The following is a 16,971-nucleotide window of genomic DNA, read 5'->3' as shown; positions in this document are numbered from 1 at the left end:
TATTTCATAGTGTGACATGACGATTGCTCCCTGTTAAGCAGTTTACGAGAGTAGTAACCTTTGCAAGAATACACCTGTGAAGGTGATTACCTTCGAGGAGGCAGTGCATAAGTTGCAAATCGCCGCATACGAGGCTCTTTGTCCCAGAAGCCCATTGTATAGAGCAGAGGAAACCCTGTGCCGTGAGCAGCCATCTTGGATAGACAGATCATACTTGAGCCAGGATAACCTGCATACCTCCTGTGAACAGCTCAAAGCGCAAAAGACTTAATATCTGGTAAGGACAGAAGAAGGGGGTATTTGATTGCACTCATAGACGCCCGTGTAATGTGTAATAAATGTAGAGAAACTGATATTTAAACGAAGAAACCCTTGGAAGTGTTAAGCTTTCTTGTGTTTTCCAGGAGTCAGCTAGGTGGAAAGCTAACGATGGTAGCTAACAGATGACTAATGCAAGGTTGGGTTCTAAGTCCAATATTGTGAGGCATCACATATTAAACGGTTATGGAAAAAATGCTACTGTTTACGACAAAGGGCTTGGTTTTCTTGAAATAACAAGATAACGCGTTACGTGTTTGCCATTAGCTGACAAACTAGCCTGCTAAAACTGTCGCTAGCTTTCGTTAGTTTAGTGTATTGAGGCATTTTTCATGAAATTGGGCTCAGGCCAGGTTGCGTTTCTGAACCTGTTTTTACTCAATAATGCATTTAAATCAGCTGTTTGTGTGGCAATGAGGGCAGGTGGCTTATGTGCTTTGATTTATGGGATTTGTTGTTATCCGTCTCTGTCAGCTAGCAAGTGACTAGCTAACGCAAACTTGTTTGTCAAAACATCCAATTTAAGGCCGTATATTTATCTGAATTTGCCATCTAAATGTCTGTTCAAGTCAGTATCAGGTTTTATATCCATTTCCGCTTCGTAGCAGCACTCTTTTTTTCACGCATGGAATCTAATCTCAGAGATTTAGTCATAGCGACGCTGTCATTTTTGCCGGTTGTCAAGCTAACGTTAAGCTAGTCGCCGTCGGTAAGAAACAGGCATTTCGTTAGGGTTCCATATTGAAGGGTCAACCTCCGATATCCAAGTCGGGTTTGACGATGGATTTGACTGGCCCGTCTAATTCCTTGTTTTTGTGTAGGAATAACTGTAACAAAGCGATTTTTTTTCCTGTACTGCAATGCTAATCCCTTAGCCGGTAGTGTATTAGCTTCTTATTTGGGTGTCCTTTTTCCAAAGAGCAGGCATACACGATTTAAAATAAATAAATAAATAAATAAATAAAATTGGTCATTGAGTTAACGATGGTAACTTTTGTATGGTCGAAATTTGGATAGCTTTGCCTTCGTCGACATTTAAAGTGCTGCATCATTTCTGTTTCTGGTGTTAGTGCACTGTGTGTTAGTGGACATTATCTTAAATTATTACCGCGTTACTTAATATTTAGTTTTTTGTTTTACTGTAAGCATGTAAACACGTCACTCATTTTTGTATCGCGGTAGCGTCCTTCAAGAGTGTATATAATAGCTATGGGGTATCACGTTCTTTTTAGTCACGTGATTTGAGTGGTGGGTCTGAACATCACGGAGACAGTGTGACTATATGTGTCATGATTTCCTGAAATCACATCATCTCTTTGCCTCTATGAGGAATGTCTGTTGAGAGGAAGAAAGGCAGTGTCCCTGTTTCTCTAGAGAAAGCTTCAGGAAAGGAGAAGTGCTGAGGCTGCAGTCTGGTCACATGGTCTTGACTCGCCTTCTCCTTGACTGATACTCATGGGGTTTATTTCTATGCCATGTGTAGCGGTGGGAGGAAAAAAGGGTGTAAAATGAAGTCGAATGTCACAGCCAAGTCACATTTTACTTTTGCTCTTTCTGGGGATTGTGCAAAATCAACAGGCCATCACTTTGGAGCTAGAGAGACCACATGAGGGTCATGTGACAGCAGAGAGCCTAGAAAAAGAGTGTGTGAAACAATATGTTGGGAGTTAAAAGGATGGTAGTGAGGTGTGACAGCTTTAAGGTCCTATACTAAATCATGGTGTGGAGCATAAGTGCAATGTTATGTTTTGTCTTTACCCACATGAATCACACTGTAGGGATTAATGAAATGTAAACATACATTGTGTCTACTGTGTTTGTGATTTTTCACGATGATTTCAGACTTGATAATGCACCACAATGTAGAAATAATGTAGGTATCCACCAGTGATTACAGATTACGTTTTTGGTAATGTAGTAACATAATGTGTTATTGTACTAAATTCAGTAATCACTTTACAGTTACAGTTATATTGTTAATTTCATTACAAAGGTTCTTCACTTATGTGAATAGTGAGCGAATGAAAAGGTACTGTGTAATTTATTACTTCTATGGAGCAACCCCAAGTCTGGTACCTGGATAGAATACGGGCATTTATAAATAGGAAGTTTATGCATACATTTTTTTTATATATATTATTTTTTTTGCTGTAGTTAGCTGCTTGTTGGTGGTGTGATTAAACACTAAAGCACAGGTCAAGTTGCAGAAGACTGTGCCAAATCTTTTCTTGGACCACCCACAGAAACACAGTCACAAAGGCACTGCTAGCGCTAAGAGTTGTTTACATCTCTTGAAAATATAACACTCAGGAACTTTTGCTCTTATTAATTAAGAAAAATACAACTACTACATTGTTAGCTGTCTAGTTTTAATTTGTCTTTGTACACCTATATTTCTGTCTTGTTTTCAGTTGTCACATTTCTAGTTTTTTTCCTCAGTCAAAGCTCGAGTCAATATGAGTATGTGTAAACATGAGGGTTTGTGACCCAACATTGTTTTTACTGTTATAAAAGCTAAAGTTTAATTGATATCTTTATCTGATTCAACCTCAGTTAAGTAGCCTGCAGCGTCTTATGTCTTTATTTCAACCATGTACTCAATTTTTTTTTATTCTGTTTCTTGCACTTTTTTCTTCTTTTGCTGTCTGTATTTTTCCATTTATTTGCTTTTTCTATTTCCACTTTTTCTCTTGCTACATGCATTTCTAACGATTGAGTTTAAATTAAGCTGACCAATCAAATTTGGTCACCAATCTGCAGATGTAGAAGTACATGCGTAAAACCAGCATTGTGTTGTGCTCGGGCACTGTGATTTCGGTTTCTAGGAACTGCTCTGACTGCAGTATAGTTTCCTTTGAACTTCATGTGAGAATGACACTGGTTTAAGGCAGATTATCTTTGCAAGTTACAGAGAAATCATTTGTCTGCTGAATGATTATTCTTTTGATTAAGTCTGAATTATTTACTACTCCTACAGCAGTCAATCGTGTACAGCAGCATCTCGATTTAATACTGTGCAGCAGTAATTAAGGTAACTATCACAAAATAATTTTCCTTCATAGAAATACGAGATCAGTATAGAATTCATTCCATCCATGTTTTGACAGATAACACGAAAGGTGAGAATGAGAATATCACTGCGCTGAGCCAGTTGTGTGGTTGGAACAGCCGCATCACGTTAGGTTCATGCAAATAGCATATGAGAAGTACACAACAGTACATTAGGTTTGTAAATGAGATGAGACAAAATGACAACACAAAATGTTCAAACTTGAGTAATAGCATTATAGAACATAACAACCTGACAGACTTGGCCCAAGGCCCAAAAGATGAGGATATGATATAGGATAGGATGTATATTTGAGGGTCCAAAGAGTTCAGTGGTGTGGAGGTTGGCTATTTATTTTTGGCTTTTTAAAGTTTGACAAGAAAGAAAAGTAGCATACACTGGAAAATGTGTCAAAAACATGTTTTTACAAAGGCAAGTATCGTTTTGCCACGTGCACAGTTGACCATTTACCTGCACAGCACAAGACGACAGTCCCAGAACTTTCTCCTATACCACGCCTTACGACAAAATACAGAGTAACGCAGACATCACTGATGCAACAACCAACCTGTGTTGTAAAAGTCATGATGCCAGTAAGCACAGTTGAAATTTTCAGATGTAACCAACTGATTCAAGTAATTGACCCTTGTCACCAACTCCCTGGGCATAAACAGTTCTCGCTTTGCCAACCACACACAGAGCGTAGAGACACAGCTTGGTGACCACATCACATTTGTGGTCAAGTCGCACATCTGATCCATGTACGAGTCTTGCTGCCCCTCAGAGGCAGTACTATACTCTCGTGCCTTTTTTGTTTGTTTTAATATTATTCATAAACACAGACACCCGTATAACATTCTACAGTGAATTTGTTGAAGTTTTGACAAAAAAAGTGTTTACATCTAAATTAATTAAAATTAAGCTTGAAAAACAGTGATTTCATTTATATTGTGGTTGATATCAATAATCATGAATATAATCTGGTGAAAAGAAAAAAAAAAATAGCGTGGCAAGGTTGTTGGTTTTTTCTCTTTTCTTGCCTAGCCTTAGTGTTAAAGGAATTTTATACCAAAATTGATTGTTTAAAAAAAATAATAATTACAGACTGACACCCTCATACCTTCTTACTACTTTACTTACTAGTAATTAAGATTTTAAAAATCACTGGTAAGCCAGCTGCTGCTATTTCTTTATTTTACCACAATATGGTGAGTAGTGTTGATAAGCGGTAATTACTGTTATCAGTATTTGGTATTTATAGATCCTAACAATGCCTATTAATGGACCTAGTTGTAATATAATTGTTGTAATTCTGGTTTGATTGTGAACACTGAAGCATCCGCAGTTGCTTCAGTGCTATGCCTCCCATGCAGCAGGTCTTTTGCGCTGTTGGAAATGAGCACTGTCAGCAGCAACTGTGGAATCAAACGACCACACCTTTAGTTCTCTGCATCATTTCTGCTAAGAGGTGTGTGCGTGTGTGATGTTGTCAGATTAATGGAAAGGAGTGAAAGTCTGAAAGAGCCTTCTCAGAAGTGAAATTGAGACAGGAAGGTAATGGGATTCCTTCTTGAAAGTCTTTCTAATAACTGAAAAGCTCTAACACTGTTAAAAAAGATCCATCACCTCTCTGGTCTCACCCTTCAAAGGTTGTCGTAGATATGAGTACTCTGAAGTATATTTGTGATTTTCTGTAGTAAGGGTGTTGTAGACTGGCGCAGACCGTATTATTTATTTATTTATTTATTTATTTATTTATTTATTTATTTATTTATTTATTTATTTATTTATTAAATGTGACAGTACTTTTCTGCATTCATAATTCTGTCAATTTGGGCAAGATCACCAGCACCACTGGCTATAATGAAGCCTCAAACATGACCAGGCCTCGGCAGCAAGTGTCCAAAGAAAAACTTTAAAAGACCTTCAGAAAGCCTGCAGAACTACTGCTTAACACTACTTAAAAAAAATAAAAAAAATAACACTGGAAACTTCCTTGAAAAGTTAATATAAAGGAAATGAGCAGTGGTACAAGACTTTTGCAAAGTATTTGAATCATATCACCTGCTAGTTTAATATCCCTCCATCTAGTAAAAAGTATTGTTGGATAGTTCATGCATGGAAATGTACCCTCTGGTTGCTTTATGTACAATTAGAGTATAGGGATTTTCATGTTATGTTTGTCCATTTGATAAACACAATTTATTCAAAGCATTATTTATAGCATTTATTATTTAAAGTATTTTGAATGAACCTAAACCAATTTAATGTAGATCACAGTTCTGGTAAATTTACTTTTATGCTTGGCGCCAAAATTGTGTTTGGCAGGTTTTTCCCTTCATATTAGAAACAAAAAACAACATTGAAAAAAAATCCATGTTCAATTGCTGATGAGTTAAATTTATTTGTGTTCTTGAAGCTTTTGTGTAGTTAGTCCTTTTGGTCATGAATGTAATCAGCCTTCTCAGCTGTCTGAACCTTCACTTCAGGACTATGCTAATCCTGTAACTACTCGCTGGAATTTGTACAGCTTTTACTGGAGATCAGTAATCACACCTGTAACACAGTCATTAAACAGTAAGCGGCTCCATTACTGTTACTACAGGACTTGTTTTATTTATATCCACACATCGTGTTGTTTTTGCATAAAGTGCAGAAGGTGTGAGAAAGAGCTGTCCATGCTTAATTGTCTTTGTCTTTTCTTATTCATTGCATCATGTGCAGTTTATTTATATGGAGTCAAAACCTTACCAGATTAGTAAACCTCTTGCTGATCTGAGTGGAAGATTAGTGGAAGTGTTCAGGGAAACTGACTGTAAAAGTCAAATGATTATAATCTACATGTATTGACCCCTCTTAAGGAAAAGTTGCTTTTCTCTGTTAAAGGTTTAAGTGGCTAAACTGTTCTTCTGTTTTTCCTCTTTCAGAGCCACAATGGCCACCGCACCGTACAACTACTCCTACATTTTCAAATACATCATTATCGGTAAGTGATCAGTACCAATTGCCAGCAGTTTGGAGGCTCTCTAGTGACTAATATTGATGGCACTTCTCACAAACTGCACATTTATTGTACTTCCATTACATGGTGGCTTTGAGTGGGTCCAGCGTATGTCATATTAGTCCATTTTTGAAGGTAACATAACTGAGTACTTCTAACAAGGGGGTGTTCTGGCATAGGGCTGTTCGATATAACGATATATATCGGATGACGATATAAAAACATCTATCGTTTCATTTTACGCTATCGTTTGTTTTGTGGTGTCGCAAAATAAACTGTTTACGTCAATATTTTTCATCGTTTTGATGGTCACTGTAGTGGCTATATTAATTTCTTAAAGTTCTCTCTTTCTCTTGTATTTTATATAACCACACTACGGATGGACAAGCGCCTGTTTTTATGCGTTGTGGTTAGCAATAACGACGGTAACAGCATTGCATGTCCGCTTGTTTATGTTCCACATACACCTTTCACAATAAAGCTCAAGATCCTGTTGAGACTTTTCAAAATAAACTGAATCACGTGAAAGAGCAGATTATTTACGGATGAGAAGTAAAAAAAGAGCCGTCAGGTGCTAAAAAATAAACCTTAGACGCAAACGTTAGAACAGGCTTACACGCTGTGTAATAAATACTCACAAAGAAAACGGCGGCTGTTACAACTTATGTCTAAAAATGTATAGTTTCATGCATCGGTTAAAACACTCAACTCCAGCTACATGACGCGCAGCTGGAAATTAAGAAGTATTTTTAGTAAGTTTTATATGACTTAGGTGTATGATATTGTTCACAGCAAATTTATTGGGGGTATTTTGAAGTGCAAAAGTACTTCAGACTTAATCAAAGCATAATATAGATGTACCATTAGTGAGAAAATGTTTTTCGACAATAAAAAACATTTATTGTCAAAATCTGCAGGACCACATACACTCATCTATCCCCGCCTGTCTCTCTCATTAAGTCCACATGAAATTTTAAGTGTAGTTGCTGACTTTCACTGAGGGTCTGCTGCATCATGCATGGGGGCAACACTTCAGGCTTGAATAGAGAACTGTTGTTCTTCTGTTATTTCCTTGGTTGACCTGAGTTTCTCTCCACAGGGGACATGGGGGTAGGGAAGTCATGTTTGCTTCACCAGTTCACAGAAAAGAAATGTAAGTGCTGCCCTGCTTTTTTTTTTTTTTTTTTCTTCTTCTTTTGACTCCTTTTCATCTCTGCGTGTGCCCCAGTGCATGTGAGATTTGCCAGGTTTAACTGGAGTGGCTAAATCTCTTTGGATTTCTTTTATACACCAGCGGAAGTCAGCAGCATAGATGTGGAGTGTGAGCTCAACAGTGAGAGTCTCTTCTTCTGTGTATGAGCCAGCTGCAGCCTCCCATTACCATTCAGCTCAGTTGTTTAGTGCTACTATTAACAAGCCAGATGCTGTGTTACTCATTCACTTGTCCACAATCGCATCCTGCCTGCACCCATACACCAGTGCACACATGCATACACACACTGGAGTGATGTAGAAGAGAGTTTCAGTGGCAGTTTCAAACAAATTGATACATCAAGAGTGTTTGCAGTTTAGACAAAGTGATGACTTTAAAGACTGCGATTAATTATTGATGCAACTGCTGCTGCCGTACAGTAGGAACAAGTTGGCTATGTGTGACCTATACATATTGAATAATGTTTGTTACTACGTAATTTTAAGTTCAAACTAGGCACGTGTTTTGTTAAAGTTCACAAAACGGATGACAGAAGAAAGACTTGAAATACAAAAACATTAGTAAGGGCAACAGTAGAATTCATTGACATACTTATTCTCCCCAGTCATGGCTGACTGCCCTCATACTATTGGCGTGGAGTTTGGTACGAGGATAATCGAAGTAAGTGGGCAGAAGATCAAGCTCCAGATCTGGGACACAGCAGGACAAGAGCGCTTCAGGGCCGTCACCCGCTCCTACTACCGCGGGGCCGCAGGGGCGCTTATGGTCTACGACATCACCAGGTAGAGCGTGCTTGTTATGTATTGATGCAGTCATGGTCACCGCTTAACACAGAAGCTTCGACAGTGTACACTAGAGCTGCACGATTAATCATTAGAAAATCGCGATCTCAATTCATACTTATGTGCGATCTCATTTCCAAATGACAACGATTTAAAAAAAAAAAAAAAACAAAAAAAAAAACGAGAGACGACGACGATTGTACCGCATTTTGATCCAGGACGTAATCTGCATGAAAACAAGCGCTCACTCTTCCTGCTCAACAAATGACAAGAGCGGAGCCTTATACCACGTAATACAGGAGCTGGCTGCTAAAATTGGCAGGGAAAAAACAACGGAGAGCACGTCAGGGATGACAAGAAAGTGACAGGAGAAAATCCGTCCCGGTCAACCACCCAAACATCAACAACGGGATCCTTATACAGCGCTTCCCTATACACGTCGAACTCCCGCAGGCACAAAGAAATTACGGAGGCTATCACTTATCACCTGACCAAAGATATGGCTCCCATCAACACTGTGCAAAACGAGGGATTTAGGAAAATCATCAACACCCTAAACAAACGCTACACAGTGCCATCCCGCAACTATTTTTCTATTGTTGCACTACCTGCTCTATACACGCAGCGTCGAGCAACGGTGGAGACGGAATTTCAAGCAGTACATTTTGCGGCAACAACAAAATGTGAGACATTTGTTGTTTTTATGTTTATTGTTTTTATGTTCAGTCTCAACTGTTACGAAGTTGATGTGCAGTTAATAAGCGCAATAAATATTTATACTGGAAAAGAAAAGCGTGAGAGAATCGTGATCTCAATTCTAAGCAAAAAAATCGTGATTCTCATTTTATGCAAAATCGTGCAGCCCTAGTGTACACAATAGCCATATAGTGCATTGTGCAGAAAGAGGAAGTTAAAGGAAAGCATGAACATTTGATAACCGCACCGTTCAGCCCAGCACACCTACTCCTGAACAAATACAAATAGTTTGTGTTACTGCATGCGACTGACCTTCTTACCCAAACTGTTAGATGGTATCAGTGGTATGCCAAGCAAACACAGCTGAACATGTGGAATGTCTGTCCAAACTGCAACCACCTCCAGTATGGCCTCTAGGGCTAAATGAGTGCCAACGCAGTGTTTTCTTTGTCATCTATGGTTGCTGTGACTATACACCTAACTATAACCATATCCTTTAATGAAAAGATGTGGCTTTCATTTGCATTCTTCTGTTTTTATGTATACATTTGTTATTAACATGGGCCACACCAGTGTAGACAGTAGGTTGTGTTGGATAAGTAACATTCAAATTATTTCTTTTAACCTCCAGAGACCCTGTGTGTTCATAGGGACTCATTATATTTGAGCTTTCCTGCACTTTCCCCTTTTTTCTGCTCAGTACTTTAAGCACTGTTCAGTTCACTGTGTTATGCTGTTGAATAAACTCATTGTCCCTACATGGGGTGGCTCTAGCTCAGGAGGTAGAGCAGGTCATCTGCTAATCTGAAGGTTGGTGGTTCGATCACTGCTGCAAGGCAAATATCCTTTGGTGTGCAATATCCAGGTTAGATGGATGCATTCATTATTACATGAATAGGTGTAAATGGGTGAATTAGGAGCGTTGTATAATGTGCTCTGAGTGCTCAGTCAAAAACTGCTATATCAGAACCAGTCCATTTACCATATGAAGACATGTTTTTCTTTGTAATTACTCTGTAACAAAGTGATCACTTCCCTTTTGAAGGCAAAGTTTAGTTTATATACTTATCAGTCCAACTAATCACAGCCAAAAAGAGTTACTTTGACTGAGTTACCCTGAGCTGCTCACTTATTTCCCAAAGGCTCACCACTAGTGGATGGATTCACATATTTGATTTGGCACAGATATCTAAATTTACGCCGGATGCCCTTTCTGATGCAACCCACCTATTTATCCACATGGAGTAGCTTGTCACCGCTGGGCTACATTTGTGCCCAAATCTTTTGCATGCAAGACAAATGTGTTAACCACTATCTAGGAGAAATTAAAAATGTACCAGGAACAAGAGCTCGGGTCTCTGGAGGTCAAGAAACCAATGCAGAATTGTCTGTCTCGTAACCTGCCTGAAATCTTGTGAGCAGACTTCAGAGCGTCTGAATTTGTTAACTTGATGGCTCAAAATAAAATTTTGAGGACTGGTTCATTTATTGGAAAATGGAAATGAGGCTGTAACTTGGATAATGTGGCATTGGAGTTGGTAGCTGCATCGTCAGGCACAGGAAGCTGTTGATATAAATAAAGTTTATACTTATGATCTGGAGAAAGCAGTATCACTTCCAGATGTATCCATAACTCCCAGATGATTTCCTCCATGGTTATTGTTGCCTGTATTATATGGCAGCTGCTGCCTCTTTTCAAATCCATCCTCAGAGATGGCAGGATGTTATGTCTTTGCTTGTCGTCATAGTAACCTCTGTCCCTCTGATGTCAAACAGGAGAAGCACGTACAACCATCTCAGCAGCTGGCTGACTGATGCCAGAAACCTCACCAACCCCAATACTGTGAGTACACGCACTGAAATTAATGATTGTCTTAAGCTGCACACGTGTCTCCACAGCCTCGTCTCTCCACTCTCTTTCTGCATTGATTTCTCTTCTTTTAATTGCTTTAAGTTGTCGCTATGCTGTTTATCCCTTTGTCACCCCCCTGTTAGTCTTTTTGGAGCCACTCAGCCCTGTCCATTTCTTAAATAGGTTTTTCTTGGTAAATATGATTAGCTCTAAACCTTCCTGCTCTCACTCTCAGAGGTCTGTGTTCCATCAGGGAAGTGTGTTTGTGCAACATGACACTTCCTGTTCACATTTTAGATGGCAGAAAGCAAAAAGGGATGTTTCTGTATATCCAGTCACAACTATACACAGGCTTTGTATGGAGCTGTGTTATCCACTGCTCATTTTAATGACGAGTACAAGTAAACTTTACTAAGCTAATATGAACAGTATTAAGTTTTTGGTTTCTTTCTGGCACAGTCCACTTTAACAGAATCTGAACACTTTGAAGTTGTTAAATCTGGGACTTTTACTATGAAGTGAATCCATCAAGCTACACCAATATTATTAATCCTGCTAAACATTTACACAAAGGTGGTTATCAACTTAAAGTCAACATAGACTTTTACCTAGTTTAGTTGTGAACACAAACATAGAGGCAGTATTGGCAGCATGTGATCAGTCACAAACACAGAGGTTTACTGGTATCATAGCTGAATTATTTTACTAACAGAGAGCAAACTGTAATGTTAGATAAATCTGAAGAAGTTAAACACATGATGCTCAATGTTCTGAGCAGAGCTTCTGCAGCCAGTGTGTGAAAGAATACAGTATGAATAGGAGTATTAAAGTGCCATACAGCACTGCAGTTAGTGACAGTGTGCTACATAACTTAAAGCCAGCATGGAAATTGCCCCCCAAAATGTTTTAGTTACATACGTTTGAGTAATCCCCCATCTTTAACTCATCGGAACATCTGACAGTATTTATAATTAAATTCAGTGTGACTAGGCTCTTTTAGAGCCAGTGTGAAAGAAGATGGCAAGTAAAGAAGAAATAAAATCCTATAAATCAATAATAATTATTATTCATAATTAATTTTATATGCAATCAACAAGTTGAAGGGTTAGGGGTGATATTGCTATACTAATACATGTTTAAAAAAAAAAAAAAAATTAAGAGTTTCTTGCATGTGTAACATTGCTTGCAGCCATCCATTTTTTATTATTTTTTTATTTATTTTGATGCTTGTCACAAAGAGACAAAATCTTTAGACGGTCCCTAAGAAAAAAACAACCCAAAAACTCACTTTCTTACAAAGATCCACCAGATCTTCTAGGAATTATAATGTATTTTTTTTTTCAGAGGACTGATTGGTGAGCAGGTGCTGATTTCTGTACAAGTTGATCTCTTATCTAATATAAACTTCAGCATAAGTTACCATGGTGATGTATCCTGGGAAGTGACCCCACTTCTAAACACTAAAAAGACTGGAGATAAACCTGAGGCCTTTACTATGAAACAGAATGTGCCTCAGGTTGAGGGAAAGAAATCAAATAATTTGTTTTCATGTCCCTAAACAGTATATACAGCTATCCTTAATATATTTATAACAGATTAGAATAATTTTGATCAGTCTAATAGGTTAAATGTGTTTCATCTGAGCTGTAAAGATGAGGATTCTTCTAAACTTGTGTTAATGTTGTGAAACGGGCAGATCTGACTCCACTGACAGGTGGTTTCTGATCTTGTTTGCATGCATACCAGAGAGGAGAGCGTCAAATCACAAATGAGTGTTCAGTGCACATAGCACTGTGGGCAGTGATGACTGTACATCTTCCAAAAGCAAAAGCCAAAACTACGCTGAGCTGTGAAATAGAACTGCTGTTTGCCAATTTTAAATACTTTAGCACAAAGTGGTGGCACTGTTGGTGTTGTCACAGCATCTGCCCCAACTCCCAACATCTGCCTGCCTTGGTTTTAGACGATATAATTGACGCGAGACAAAATACTTTACAACTCCACAACTTTATTAGTGCAAAAAACCCCCCATCAATGTATTTTCACTTAAAGTTATACACACACAGTACGGTAATATTATGTTGAAGCACCGTACGTATCACTCGGCGAGGCTCCTGCCTACGATAGCCTTAATGCTCCGACAATCCATCAAGCGGTGCGGCTTAGTAGCTTACGAAAGTCGTACTAAAACATTTTTTGACAGATTGTTGAGCGCCGTGTACCACATAAAATTGGTTCGAGGTCAGTAAGCACAACCAGAATTCATACATAAGGTGCACCGGATTATAAGGGGCACTGCCGATTTTTCAGAAAATCAAAGGATTGGTTTTAAGTGTGCCTTGTTTTCCGAAAAACACGGTAATAACGACGGCCCGCTAGCATGCTCCACCAAAAATTGTGCTTTGGTGTGTATCTGACGGACGAAACCCAAACTAGTTCATAACCACTGAAGTTGCAGCATTTTTAAAAACCAATTGTGGTTCAGCTGTTTCATTCAACGATCCGCTTTTCCCTCCCACGTGTGTATGAAAACAAAGGCACTGCGCATGCGCATTTTAGCCATATTCTATCGCGATATTTCATTTTCTTATCATTGCCTAATATTGCCGGTATTAGCCCTAGTGCTGAACAATTCTGCAGTAAAAGCAAAAGAAATTGGCATGTAAAAGGTGGTGTACAGCAGTTTTGGTTTAGTCATTTTGTCACTCTTTTAGAAAGAAGTTCAGTAAATCTCTAATTACATCGCAGTTGCTAAGGATCCTGTTGAGCACACGTTCTCTCAATCAATATCTTAAAATTAGCTCAGCAACGTAGTGGAGTCTTCCTGGATTGCCCTTGGCTTTATTATCTCTCAAAGGATTAGACAGCAAATTTCTCCCAGACAAAGTGTCCAGGGGATCGTCTCATACTCTCTTCCCTTGTGTTTATCATTAGGTGATCATTCTCATAGGAAATAAAGCCGACTTGGAGGCCCAGAGGGATGTTACGTATGAGGAAGCGAAGCAGTTTGCCGAGGAGAACGGTGAGCGAGACGTCAACCGGTGCATGCTGGGAGGTTAAGGTGGAAAAAGGTTTCAGTGGGAGGCAATTTTAGCCATTTACATCTGTCTAAGAATAACTTTCAACAGGATAATATTCACGGGATTCTTAACAAAATGCCCACAAATATTGACACTAAAATGAGTTTTCTGTGATCTGTCTCTAAGATGGTTTTGATTTGAACTTTATTTAAAAAAAAAAAAAAAAAAAAAAAAAAAAAGGGGGGGGGGCAGCAAAGCCAAGATTAACATCTTTCAGTTTACTTTGGTGGGACAGTAAATTCTAGGAGAAATGGAGCAATATTAATTAAAAGAGGGGGTGAATGATGACTTGGTATTTGAGGTATGCACACTTGGCGCTGTGTTTTAGTGACTCAGTCATTGTGTCTGTTTTATGTTGAACAGGTTTGTTGTTCTTGGAAGCCAGCGCAAAAACGTAAGTCTGCACAACTTCAGCTTTCCAGTTCCTGCAGAACAAGATTCGATCAGCCGTCTTCTGTGTAGCTCACATTTGTGTGTATGCCCTGTCTGTTCAGAGGTGAAAACGTTGAGGACGCCTTCCTGGAAGCTGCTAAGAAGATCTACCAGAATATCCAAGATGGCAGCCTGGACCTGAATGCTGCCGAGTCGGGGGTTCAGCATAAGCCCTCGGCCCCTCAGGGTGGCCGGATAACAAACGAACCACAGCCCCAGAGGGAAGGCTGCGGCTGCTAATGACCAAGCAAAAAGCCCCTTTGCCCCATTTCTCCCACTGTCTGTCTGTCCCACCCCCCACCCCCTTTCCTGTCCTGCCAATCCCCTCCATTCCATCCACCACCTCCGTGCATTCACACCCCATCCCACTGCACCAGGTGCTGCGTGAGAGCAGGGCTGCGGAGGGAAGGAACAGAGGGGGGTGAATATCGACTTGGGCCAGGCTGAGCTGGGCTTTGTGGACTACATCTCCCCCTTCTCCTCCTCCTCTTCCTCCTCCTCTTTAATCTCGATCAGTGTATTGTCATCCGATAACTCTTCTTCTTCCACCCCCCCACAAACCTCTCACACCATTCAGCCTAGTTCCCTCCATCATAGTATCATAGAATCCACCACACATTACACAGGTCACTGACACTTTAGATAGATGTAATGTTCATACGATAATGATAAAGCAAGACTGTTTTTTTTATGTTGGATTTTATAGCTATATGCGAAATGTAAACACTGCGTTAAGTTTCATCCACCACCAATCAGTTGGAACTAAATTATATTCCCAGAGTCCGCCTCCCCTGCATGGGTTACATTTCCTGTATTTTATCAGCACACGCAAATGTGATATCTCACTCGTGCTTATTTGCTTGGGAGCAGAACGCAATGGTGATGAAGTCATGTATCAAGCAGCCACACGGGTAGACGCTCTTAAGCACGTGTCCAGGAATGTGTAGTTGAGGGAGCTTTTTCCAGCGGTCTCGATTCAAACCTGCCTGTGTCTTTTAAATTCTGCTTTCTCTGCTTTGGCACAGTCCTTTGCCAGATGTGGCAATGCTGATATTCTCAGAAAGAAGAAGGAGGGGGGGGGGTCTAGAAAACTAGGAATTACCCAGAAATTCTTTGTGGATTATTCCCCGGGCCTCTCCACTGAGTTATTACATGGAATATTGGGTGTTTTCCAGCTTGTCTGTGTTTGTATAGACTGAGCTAAAATGACACTTTAACAACAACAGCCACCCTGTGACTTTTTTGTTTGTTTTTGTCACACAAAGATTTTTTTTATTTTGCACCAGCTCTTCTTCTTTATCTCCCATTTCACACCCAAACTCTCCCTCACGTCACGTATAACAAGATTGTCTTTACCAGCATTTTCTTTGTCATTGTTTGTTGCCTTATTATTAATGTTATTACTCTGGAATCTTTGTTTTGCTGCACTTGCTCTTCACACTGCTCTCTGAATTCAATTCGATTCAATAAATCAGCTCTTTTAGATTCATTGTCACATTTTACTGAAACAAATAACTGAAGTACTTGAGGTAGTCTGCACGGTCACAGTATCTTAAATGGCCAAGTATTAGGAGCAAAGTCCCGACTGTTTAAGTGGAAAAATATACTCGTCCCTCCTGTATAATCAACAAAGCCGCACTAAAGAGCCCATTTCTTCTGCCTCCTATAAAGCGACACCAAGCAGTGTGCCCCCCGAAACATGACAAAAGAAAAAAAATCTGTCTCCTTTTTCAAGTACGAATATTTGTACCATAGTGTTTCCCCGATTGGACAGCTGTATATATTGCTTCTTAACTACTGGTGATGACCTCGCTACTGTACTTTGAATTTAGAAATTTATTTGGTCGCTCTGCCAATTTCTGTACAGTTGGTGTGCTAGTGGGTTGCCTGTAATTCATGCTTGGGAAAAATTCTGTAACATAGTTTCTATTAATAAATGTATGTAAAGGACAGATAACTAGACACCCTCCCCCATCACCCCGTCTGCACACTACTGAACCTGCCGAGTGGTTGAGGGGTGAGGAAGCGGATTGAGATGATGCGCAAACTATTTATGTCTGCCTTGATTCTTATATCTGTAACGGAGCGGAGAGTGGGGCACTCTGTTTATATTCTGTTTTCTTTTTCCACCCCTTCGTCGCTCCTCTGTATGGGAGGGGCTGCATCGCTGTCTTAACTCTTTTGGGGAGTGGGGGATTGCTTTGTTATCGTGGGAAGTGGGCCGGCCGGGTCTTCCTTTTATTTTATTTTTTTTTTCCTGTGTCCCCCACCTGTTCTGCAGTTTGAGTGACCACTTCCTGCTTTTGTCTAAGTACAAAAAGAAACGTACATATGTATAAATTTTTAAGGAGCTGTGCTAACATTTAAATGCGTTCTCTTGCGTGTATATGATTTTAAAATGTTGACATTTTGATTTTAATGAAAAAAATACTCTAGACAGAAAAAAATAAATTATACATAACCTGTTGCTGTGTCCTTTTTTTTTTTTTTAAAATCTGTGGCGGCAAATGAGAAGAGCACTTTTAATATCCTGTCTACTACAAGCGAA

The 16,971-nt window shown here is 39.5% G+C and overlaps 1 protein-coding gene across 1 annotated transcript; it reads left to right on the top strand.

Moving 5' to 3' along the window:
- Positions 1-128: 128 nt before the first annotated feature.
- On the top strand, positions 129-16,889 carry rab14l (RAB14, member RAS oncogene family, like). Its single transcript, XM_085279655.1, has 8 exons — positions 129-277; positions 6,295-6,353; positions 7,468-7,521; positions 8,186-8,363; positions 10,836-10,902; positions 13,846-13,933; positions 14,355-14,385; positions 14,486-16,889. Exons 2-8 carry the CDS (start codon positions 6,302-6,304, stop codon positions 14,661-14,663), a joined length of 648 nt encoding a protein of 215 aa, XP_085135781.1. The 5' UTR covers positions 129-277; positions 6,295-6,301; the 3' UTR covers positions 14,664-16,889.
- The last annotated feature ends 82 nt before the right edge of the window (positions 16,890-16,971 follow it).

This window comes from Mchenga conophoros, linkage group LG7, assembly GCF_057382185.1.
Source record: "Mchenga conophoros isolate Kocher_MC1m ecotype Shallow Benthic linkage group LG7, M_conophoros_male_GT1.1, whole genome shotgun sequence".
NCBI lineage: Eukaryota > Metazoa > Chordata > Actinopteri > Cichliformes > Cichlidae > Mchenga > Mchenga conophoros.
The sequence above is the reverse complement of the archived record's forward strand: the minus strand, read 5'-3'. Positions and strand labels throughout refer to the sequence as shown.